This window comes from Elephas maximus, chromosome 1 (genome assembly GCF_024166365.1).
Source record: "Elephas maximus indicus isolate mEleMax1 chromosome 1, mEleMax1 primary haplotype, whole genome shotgun sequence".
Classification (NCBI taxonomy): domain Eukaryota; kingdom Metazoa; phylum Chordata; class Mammalia; order Proboscidea; family Elephantidae; genus Elephas; species Elephas maximus.
Genome location: NC_064819.1, coordinates 106,494,008 through 106,505,226, shown reverse-complemented (window position 1 = coordinate 106,505,226; position 11,219 = coordinate 106,494,008). Strand labels below are relative to the sequence as shown.

The window sequence follows — 11,219 nt, the reverse complement described above, 5'->3', positions numbered from 1 at the left end:
TGAGAGAAAGATGTGGGAGGAAGATGTGGCAGTCTGCTTCTGTAAAGGTTACAGCCTTGAAAACCCTATGGGGCAGTTCTCTGTCCTATGTGGTCGCTATGAGTCGGAATCGACTTGATGGCACCTGACAACAACAACAACAAGGAGAGTGAGGGTCTCAGGACCCACCTGTCCGCCGTCCCTTTCCACTTGGGCAGCCTGCCTTCAAGAGGAGGGCCTCCCAGTTCTAGGTGTTGTTGTCATTAAGGGCTTAGTCCCTGCACAGGGTCCTCAGGGCCTAGGAGGGATGTAAGCCCAGAGTGGGGACCCAACAGCCTTGTTACTTTGAGTCTCTTTCACTTTAGCATAGGACAGCTATCCCTAGTGCTACCTTCTGAAGAAGTGGGACACGGCTGGCTACCCATCTGTGTGACATTCCCCTCTCACCTGAAAGGTCAGTTTCTTCAATCTTGTCTTCCACATACCGAGGCTCCCAACTCCTTTCACCTTCCCTCACTACGTAAGACTCTCCTGCCACTTCTTTCCATTGTTGCCTTAGTTTATTTCCTGAGCCACTTGGGAGGGTTTGCTTTCTCTTTCACACAGACAGACCACGCACACACACTTGGATATACCCTATCTACCATCTTCCTGTCTTTTTGCTCAAAAGTTTCCAGCATTTTTTCCAAATACCTAAGTATACCAGTACCAGTTGCCATCAAATCAATTCTGACTCATGGTAACCCCATGTCTGTCAGAGTAGGACTATGTTCCATAGGATTTTTAATAGCCAATTTTTTGGAAGTAGATCGCCAGGCCTTTCTCCCAAGGCACCTCTAGGTAGACTTGAACCTCCAATGTTTCAGTTAACTGCCAAGCATGTTATCTGTTTGCACCACCCAAAGATGCCAAGAGTAGCACAAAACCCCATCATTTCAATTCAGAACTGCTAGGGTGCTACTTGGTACAAGCCAAGTAGCCAGGTAATAGGCTCAGAGTCAAGTGCGGGGGACAGATACACAAATAACTGAAATATGGAGCAGAGGAATAGAAAGTTCTCCCACCAAGGCAAACCCAGTGGCCAAACAGCAGGTGACCACATGGGACAGCCTGGCCCTGTGTAGCGGTCCCTGCTGGCCTGTGACCTCATCAAGGCTGCCCTCAGAGATGAAGGCTCCCAGCCCTGTGACCTTAAGGGGACACGTGCATGAGCAGGGGAGAGGAAGGAGGGCTGCCATCTGCTTGCTTTTCCTATGGAGTGTTCATCATTAAACACTTAGTAAAAAGTACCTGTTATTACTCACACACACACACACACACTCTGCTGCTGTCTTTTGGTGACCTCTCTTGGCCATTTAAAGCTGCCCTTGACATTCACTTTAACCTGATTTCTCTAGAGGGGATGGAAGAGGCATGATGAGGAGGCATCTGTGCCATCTGCCATGGGGGCCAGCACTGCTGTCCTTGCCTAATGGGTCTCTAACCCAGCATCCCTGAGTGTACTTTGTGATCCTTAAGTGTGGAACAGATGGTTTGTGCTGAACTGCTAACCTAAAGGTTGGTGGTTCAAACCCACCCCGCAGTACCACGGAAGAAAAGGTATGACAATCTGCTTCCATTATGATTAAAGCCAAGAAAACTCTACGGAGCCGTTCTACTCTACCACATAAGTTCAACATGAGATAACTGACTCCGCGCTACCAACATGTGTGCATTGGAGCAGGCTTCAGTCAGCAGGTGGCGCTCTGGTCACAGACACCTGAACTCAAACCCAAAAAACCCACTGCTGGGGAGTGGATTCCCATAGGGTTTCCGAGGCTGTAAATCTCTACTATGAAGCAGACTGCCACATCTTTCTCCTTAGGGGCCACTGGTGGTTTCGAACTGCCGATCTTTTGATTAGCAGTCAATGGCTTTAACCACCGCACTACCAGAACTCAAGGTAAGGAGTGGAATTCAGGTTCAGATTCAGATTCAGATTAAACCTTGACATGGCTCTTCCAGGCACAGAGCTAAGTGCTGTCCAGTACATAAGTAATTCTCATACTTGAGTGTGTTATCAGAATCACTGGGGCACTTGTTAAAACACAGATTCCTGGGACTCATTCTCAGAGTTTCTGATTCAGTGGTCTTGGGGTAGGGCCAAGGATTTACATTTCTAACACGTTCCCAGATGTTGCTGCCAGGGCTGGTGGTACAGGGACCGACCATGCTGTGAGAAGCCTGCTCTGCACTATCACATTTAATCATCCCAGTCCTCTAGAAGGCAGGTAGTACCACTACCAGTTTCCCAATGAAGACACTAAAGTCCAAAATATTGTATGAGACCACTGCTATAAAAACTCATGAAAAGGTTTACACAGAAAAAGAAACAATCTTTGATGGTTATGCGGGAGGGGAGGGGTGAGGATGGAAAAACATGAAATAGGCAATAAATAAATGGCAACTTTGGTGAAGAGTAAGACAGTACACAATACTGTGGAAGCCAGCACAACTTGTCCAAGTCAAGGTCACAAAAGCTCCATAGACACATCCCAAATTTCCCAAGGGACCGAATTACTAGGCTGAGGGCTGTGGGGACCATGGTCTGGGGGAACACCTAGCTCAACTGACATAACAGTTTATAAAGAAAATGTTCTATGTTCTACTTTGATGAGTAATGTCTGGGGTCTTACAAGCTTGGGAGCGGCCATCTAAGACACTCCATTGGTCTCACCCAGTCTGGAGCAAGGGAGAATGAAGAAAACCAAAAACATAATGGAAAGATTAGTCCAAAGGACTAATGGACTACAACTACCACAGCTTCCACCAGACTGAGTCTAGCACAGCTAGATGGTGCCCAGCTGCCACCACCGACTGCTCTAATGGGAACCATAATAGAGGGTCCCAAACAGAGCTGTAGAAAAATGTAGAACAAAATTCTAACTCATGAAAAAGACCAGACTTACTTGTCTGACAGACTGGAGAAACCCCGAGAGCATGGCCTCTGGACACCCTTTTAGCTCAGTAATGAAGTCACTCCTGAGGTTTGCCCTTCAGCCAAAATTAGACAGGGCCATAAAACACAGTGAGACTAAATGGGCACACCAGCCCAGGGGCAAGGACAAGAAGGCAGGAGGGGACAGGAAAGTGGTAATAAGGGAACCCAAGGTTGAGAAGGGGAGCGTGTTGACATGTGTAAGGTTGGCAACCAATGTCACAGAACAATATGTGTACTAATTGTTTAATGTGAAGCTAGTTTGCTCTGTGAACCTTCATTTAAAGTACAATAAAAAAAAAAAAAAGTACAGACAGGTCAAGTGACCTTGACAAGGTCACACAGCTGGAGGGCCACAAAACTTGGCAAACTGCACTGGCTGGCTGCTCTCTGCCTCAAAAGATGATGGACTGTGTATCTGGGGTGGCTGTGACAGTGCCTCTGCCGGAGTCCCGCCTGCCCACGGGAGGGAAATAAGAAGAGAAAACGGGCTTGGGACAAGTGGGACACTACAGGGGTCCCTAAGGAGTCCCGGTGGCTCAACAGTTAAGTGCTTGGCTGCTAACCGAAAGGTTAGCAATTCAAAACCACCCAACCACTTCACGGGGGAAAGACCTGGCGATCTGCTCCTGTAAAGATTACAGCCTAGAAAACCCTATGAGAACGTTCACTTAAAGCTCAATAAAAATTATTAAAAAAAAAAAAGTTATCACTGGGAAAAAAAAAAAACCCTATGGGGTGGTTCTACTCTGTCACATGGTGTCATTATGAGTCGACTTGATGGCACCTAACATCAGAGGAGTCCCCGGGTGGTGCAAATGGTTAACATGCTTTGCTGCTAACTGAAAGGTTAGAGGTTTGAGTCTACCCAGAGGTGCCTCGGAAGAAAGGCCTGGTGATCTACTTCTGAAAAATTAGCCACTGAAAGCCTTATGAAGTGCAATTCTACTCTGACACACACAAGGTCACCATGAGTCAGAATCGACTTGATAGCAACTGGGGGAGGGGTCGCTGTTAGTCTGGCAGGAACTCCCAGGGTGCCCACAGTCCCTTAAAGGCACTTTTACATTTATTTAAATTTAGCCTCATCATAACCTACCATTTAGTAAGCGCTCACAGCTGCACTGTGCTGCCTGGACCCTCTCCCTTTTCAGGATCAAAGCTCTCACTCCCGCAGCTACCAGAAGTGCAGCCTGCAGCTGATAGATCTCAGCTGATCCCTCTCTAGGACCTGCTTTTGCCACCTCACCCAGGATCACACTCCCTCCCTGGGGGCAGCCCACACTCAATGACTGGTCCCTTTCCTCAACACCTGGCAACTCTGAAGGGTCAGCACTGCTCCAGAGCTCCCCAAGGGGTTGGTTCAGGCCTCTGTTGCAAGAGTGTGGCTGCCCAGCTTCTCCCCCAACCCCACCCGGCTTCCTTTCCTTCTCCGACAGGTGTGGATCCTGAAAGTGCTCCCCAGTAAACCTCCAGCACACGAATCTCAGTCTCCCAGAGGACCTGGCCTGCAATACCTTGTTCTGAGTCAGGCACTGTTCTAAGCATTTTACATGTATTATTTCATATGATCCTCCCAATAACCCCAGGAGGTGGCTATTTTTGTGATCTCCAGTTTATGGATGACAAAACAGAAGACCCCAAAGGCTAAGTAACTTCCCCAAGGTCACAGACCTAGCCAGTGGCAGAGCCAGGATTCCTATGCAAGTAGTCTAATCCTGGAGCTCTTAAGTGTTGGGCAACCCTGTCTTCCAGAACATTCCTGAGGTCTAGCCTCAGGGAAATTAAACAGAGGAAACAGCTGAAGGTATGTTCTGATTTGAGGAAGAAAATTCCTGCTGCCCCAAAATCTTTTCCACCAGCCTCCTGCTGGTGCCTGAATATGTAGCCCTGGAGTTTTATTTTAGCTCGGTGGTTTTCAACCAGACGATTTTGCCCCCCAGGGGACATTTGGCAATGTCTAGAGACATTTTTGTTGTCACAACTGGAATAATCCTAAGGGTATCTAGTGGGAAGAGGCCAGAGATGCTATTAAATGTCCTACAATGCACAGAGCAATAATTATCTGGCCCAAACTGTCAATCCTGCAGAAATTGAGAAAACCAGTGATCTAGCTTAAAGCCGGGTCTCCTGGCCTATTTTCCCCTGAAGGAGCCTCAAGATGATGGCTGCTTGGGAGCAGGACGTTGGTGAAGGTGAACAGAGATACCTGAGCGTGGGGGTGGAGAAAGGGTTTGGAAGGCAAACCTCCTATTTCACAATCCTTGAAGTACAAGCATTACCTTGATTTTAACAGGTAAGAAAACAAAGCACCAAGAAGTTAAATGGGCATTACGAAGACAGAAACCTTGGTGGCCCTGGAGGCTCATTCTTGCCTCTTTCATAATCTAGCAAGAAGCTCAGGAGGTCCAAGGTGATTCAAGGGAAGATCACAAGGTGTCCAGTTGATACCAGTAGCCAAGCTCTGAAGGCACCCCCTTTTCCTTGACCAGGAAGCTCCCATTGTTACATAGTAAACCGGGCATCCCTATTCCCTCCCAACTTTCCTAAGAATGTATAACTGGGATGGGGGGTGGAGGGTCCTTCTCCTGAGCACTTGTCTCGGTGATCCTAGCTTAGCCTGGCCAAGCGCGCCTCCTCTCCGTGAAATAAGGAGAGCTCAGAGAAGCAAGTCACCTTGTTGTTTTTCTGCCCGTACATTTCTCCAACAAATCTTACTCTACCTTGACACAGCCAGGTTTCTGTCTCCCTGCATGCTAGGCCTCACCAAGAAAACAACCATCTACCACACACCACACTGTATGTGTGTCTGGAGGAGTTAGGAGAAGGCAGGTCCACTGTATAACAAAGCAAAACGACCACGACCAGTTGTGATCGTAGATGTTCACGGAGGTAGGGCTCTGCAGCCCATCACTCCCTCTAGGAATTCTAGATAGGTTCTCTCCTTGGATTGAACTTGGTCATTAGGGAGTTAAATCCTGGATGAAGTAGATGATGTCTTCAGTGATTCAGACTCGACAGGAACTTTTTTTTTTTTAAATATCACTCCCACCCTGATGACTCCCAGAGCTTCCCCTGATTCCGCTCATACAGTCAAGTGCTGACTCAGCATCTGCACTTGGCTGTCTAAGGGCACCTCAGACTTAATGTGTTCACAGCTGAGCTCCTGACCGCCCAAGCCCACCCCATCCCATGGTCTCTCTATCTTCTGATTGCTCAGGCCCAAGCCTTGGCCGCTTTTTCACTTATAGGCACATCCAAACCATCAGCAAATTCTGACAGTTCTACCTGAAGACACCACTTCTGATCATTTCTTAGCTCCTCAACTGCTACCCACTTAGTCCAAGCCACTATCACTATGAATTTTTGCCTCCTACCTGCTTCCACCCTTGCAGTGGAAGTCGTTTCTCAACACAGCCTCTAGGATGACCCTGTTCAAACCAAGTCAGATGATCTCAGCGCCCCTGAAGTCTCCCCACCTCCCTCACAGTAAGCACTAATGTCCTTACAATGGCCTTCAAGACCCCACATGATCCACTCCTCCCTCACCTCTAATCTTATTCCTACCACTCTGTCCTGACTATTCCATGCCAGCCACTCTAATCACACTAAGCTCCCTTGCTGCCTCAGGCCCTTTGCACTTGCTGTTGCAGCCCCATCAACTGCTTTTTTCGAGTTATCTGCTCTTAATTCAAATGTTACCCTCTTGAAGATGCCAGGCTTTTTCCTAACCACCCCATAAAAGAATAATACGCCTTCTCCTACACTGCGTATTTTCACACCCTGCTGTATTTTTTCCCTTGGCACTTCTCACCATCTGATATACAATATATTTATTTGTTTATCCCTGGCCCTCTACTCCCTCACCCCTATATTAATTTATTTTAATGTCTATTTCTCCCTGGTCCTGCTTTTTAATTTAATATTTGTTTTTTATTCCACAATAGATTAAAGGTAGCTTATAACAAGAACAATGAAAATATATTTAATTTAATATATTTTCATTGTTCTTGTTATAAGCTACCTTTAATCTATTGTGGAATTAAAAAAAAAGATATGGGGCAGTTCTACTCTGTGCTATAGGGTCGCTATGAGTTGGAATCGACTCAGCAGCACTGGGACTGGGTTTTTATTTACTGAATAGAAGGGCACTTGCAGAGCATAGAAAAGTTATTCTTGTTTACAACTTACACCAGTGGTTGGACAATTATGGCCTGTGGGCCAATTCAGGCCCACCAGCTGTTGTTTTGAATAAAGTTTTATTGGAATACAAAAAAAAAAAAAAACTGGTTCTCATGATCACATGGTAAATGGGAGAACCATTCATTAGTCCAGTATCTGTAATATTTTTACACCAAGATTTCCAAAGAGAAAAGGGGGCAAACAAACATATCATCCCATCCCCTAAGCTCTAGGAGAGAAGCCTGAAGCTGCTACTAAAAAAAAAAAAAAAAAATTTCCAGGAGGCTTTACTTTTCATGTGGAGCCCTGGTAGAGCAGTGGTTAAGCATTTGGCTGCTAACCAACAGGTCGGCAGATGGAATTCACCAGTCACTCCTGGGAAGCCCTATGGGGCAGCTCTACTCTGTCCTATGGGCTCTTCGAGGACAGGGTCCACATCTACTCGGTTGACTGAATGACCAATCAAAGGGCTGCAGCTGGCCTATCACCTGAGCAATCAAGACAGAGGTCAGTACCCACTATCTCTGAGAAGCTTGTGGGGACAGTGACAAGCTTGTTCTGCACCAGTGGAGGGTAGGAGAACAAAACTTGGCCATGCTTAAATGCGGGTCTTTTTTGACCTTTGTTGTTCTCCCAGAGGCTGATCACCTTGGAGGGTACGTGGTCGCTTAGGACCAAGTATAGTAATTCTCCAGCACGCATCTGGCTCAAAGAATGTGGGCAAAGAGAACCAATTTGCTCGTTCTACTTGGATTTTCAGGGGAGCTTTGTCAAGGAAGGGGCAGCTTCTGGCAGTGGAGAGGGGATATCGAAGACGGGGGAGCAACTGTGATGTTTTAGCTGGCTTATTCCCATACCTAGAGTGCAGTTTTAGATGGAGAAGCTCCTTTCACATACGTGTGCCTACCCCAGGACAATTCCTGAGCTGAAAAGACTTGAGGTTGCCTGCAGCTCCGTGGGCGGAAGGGAAAGCTGCTTTAGGGAGAATATCTTGGCTCTCTCCTCGGCCAGGCTACGGTGTTATAGACATTGTATTTTAAAATCACTCCAAGGAAAAATACTGTGGATGCTGTACTTTTAAAATCACACCACGGAAAAATCGCTCCGTCATAATAAGAAAAATACAAACTACAGATGCTCTGCAATACTGTTTTTCACTTTTGAAGTTGGCAAAAAATTAGAAGTTTGATCAACATAGTGTTGACAAGGGTGTGCGGAGACAGGCTCTTTTTTCCTTTTCCTGGAGGGATGCTGTCATGGATTGAATTATGTCCCCCCAAAAATGTATGTTATCAATTTGGTTGGGCCATGATTCCTGGTATTGTGTGATTTTGCTATACGTTGTAAATCCTGCCTCTCTGATGTTAATGAGGGAGGATGGGCGGCAGTTGTGTTAGTGAGGCAGGACTCGATCTATGAGATTTGATTGTGTGTTGAAGCAATTTCTTGAGATATAAAAGAAAGAAGCCAGCAGAGAGACAGGGAGACCTCAAAGAAAGCAGCACCGAGAGCAGAGCACATCCCTTGGCCTGGGGTCCCTGCGTCTGAGAAGCTCCTCCTCCAGGGGAAGATTGAGGACAAGGACCTTCCTTCAGATCTGACAGAGAGAGAAAGCCTTCCCCTGGAACTGACGCCCTGAATTTGGACTTTTAGCTTACTTTACTGGGAGGAAATAAATTTCTCTTTGTTAAAGCCATCCACTTGTGGTATTTCTGTTATCGCAGCACTAGATGACTAAAACAACCCTTCTGGAGGGCATTTGGCACTAGCTATCAAAATGCTATCACCTATACTGTGGACTAGGAATTCCACTTTTAGGATCTTAGCCTACAAATATACTAGCCAAATGGCATCATTTCATTGCAGCATTGTTTGTTGGAAATGTTCTAAATTTCTCTAAATAGAGAACCGGTAATAAATTATGATAAGACATACAATGGAACACTCTGCAGCCATAAAAACAAATCAGGAAGCTCGTTATGTATCAATAGGAAATGACCTACAAGAGAGTAAGTGAGGAAAAACACAGTGTAGGAGAGCGTATGCAGTAGGCTCTAGTTGTTAAAAAAAAAAAAAAAAAAAAAAGGCGGAGGGAAGGCCATGTCTGTATTTGCTTGGTATGCACAGAATGTCTCCAGGAAGCCATCTCAGAAACTGGTTGCACGTTGGGAGGGAACCTGAGGTCTTAGAACAGCCTTTCTTTGCTCCCAGTGGAAGGCTCCATCCCCTTAGGGCTGGGAGGGGCAGTATCACCTCCCCCTGCCATGCAATAATGAGCACACTTCTGACTTCCAGCTCTCAGAGGGAACCGGCTTGCACATGGTTAGGAGACAGGGGAGCTCGAATCCAAGGTGTGCCATTTAGTAGCTTTGTGACCCTGGACAAGTTCCTTAACCTTCTAAGCCTCTGTTATCTCTCTGTTAAGCAGCGGAAATAATAGTACTATTAATAAATGAGGTGATACCTGTGTAAATGGAGTAATAACTGTACCTACCTCATTAGGTAATTGTGAGGATTAAAAAACTTAATCTATGTCAAGGGCTTGGCACAACACCTGGCATGTAGTAAGCACTCAGTAAATGGACTCATTGCAAATGACATCTCCTCAGCATGGCCTCCAAGGCCCTTGTGTCTATCTTCGACCTTCGTTTCCATGCTCAGTCCTTGTTGCTCCTCTCATACTCCATGTCTTCCGTTCTCTCTGCCTGGAATGTCCTTCCTTTCTTTGCTTCACTTGGTCAACTTCAAGGTCCAGCTCAAATGTCACCAGCCCTGGGTCCCTCTTCCTGAAGTCTCAACCCAGAAAGAGTTTGGGCTCCCTTCCTCTGTGTCGCCAGATTACCCGGGCACACCTGTGCTGGGGCATCATCACACGGCACGATGACTATGTGCCCGATGCTGGCTGACATACACATACTTGATCGTTACCATAAAAAGTGTAGGAAAATATACTCAACCCTACTTATACTAAAACCACAAGATAACGTTTTCCACCTGTCAGATCGGCAAGGTTCAACAAGTTTCAAGACACTGAGGTAGCAAGTGTGTAAGGACACAGGCACTCAGGTGGGAGTGTAAATTGGTACATCTTCTGAGAAGTAGGCAACCTCTGTCCTGCATTAAACAGGCACAGAGAGTGGAACGACCCGTGCAAAGCTACGCGTTACATCGTCATCTGAAACAGCAGAAGGCTGAAACGACCTGTGTGTCCACCAACTGGTTAAATTAGTTGAATAACTTATTATATAGTAACTGGAACTGGAGAAATTAATTTATGGAAGAGCCATACCATGAACACTATGCAGCCATGAAACAGAATGAAGAAGCTCTTTATTATTGACATGGAACCACTGCCAAAGATATACTAGAATGAAAAAAAACCCAACATGGATAGCTTATGTCATGTCTACTGTTGTGTAAAAGGGGGGGAAATATAGCAAGCATTTGCATTTTCTGCGTAGACTGTTTCTGAAAGAATACATAAGGTGATATTGATACGAACATACCGGTAGCCTCCAGGGAGGAGAACTCGGAGCCTGGGGAACAGGGGAAGAGGGAGGTGCCTATTTATCACTTAATATCTTTTTTTATCTTTTCAATTTTATATTGTGCACATATATTATCTATTCAAAATTAAATAAAACAACTTTTTAAGAAAGAAGGAAAAGGCAAACTAATAATAAAACAGAGATCAAGGTAAGCCAAACAAGCTTCAAGAAAAGGGAAAATACCTTCAACTTGTTTGCAGGGGTGAGAGTGTCCATGGTAACCTTTTACCCTCAGGCCAGCTGTCCACCACTCTCATCTGGGTTCAGAGAGTTGGTGTTCAGAGAATTTAGAAGTTGATTCAGTATAAGCCTGAGAACAAAAAAGCCCGTGTCAGTGGTTGAGGAAAATTCACAAATGAATGCATAACAAAGTCCAAAAGAAATAGAATTAGATTTGGGGCCCCAAGTCTCTTACATTATAGCAAATAACCAAAAAAGGCTCAGCTCATTCCTCTTGTACCTACAAAACTCCTGAGAGCCTCTGAAGATCCTCACCCTTCTATTTAAAAGCCTCTGATTGTCAACATTTACTC

General features: G+C 45.8%; 2 protein-coding genes across 2 annotated transcripts in view; both read right to left on the bottom strand.

Annotated features, from left to right (window-relative positions):
• GUCA1ANB (GUCA1A neighbor) overlaps positions 1 to 10,911 on the bottom strand; it is a 74,229-nt gene extending 63,318 nt beyond the window's left edge. The window contains exon 1 of the mRNA XM_049891951.1: positions 10,870 to 10,911. Coding sequence (XP_049747908.1) covers positions 10,870 to 10,902 — 33 coding nt within the window. The 5' untranslated portion in view covers positions 10,903 to 10,911. The remainder of the gene's footprint in view (positions 1 to 10,869) is intronic.
• The window catches only part of TAF8 (TATA-box binding protein associated factor 8), a 30,172-nt gene continuing 29,434 nt past the window's right edge, over positions 10,482 to 11,219 (bottom strand). The window contains exon 9 of the mRNA XM_049891931.1: positions 10,482 to 10,996. Coding sequence (XP_049747888.1) covers positions 10,918 to 10,996 — 79 coding nt within the window. The 3' untranslated portion in view covers positions 10,482 to 10,917. The remainder of the gene's footprint in view (positions 10,997 to 11,219) is intronic.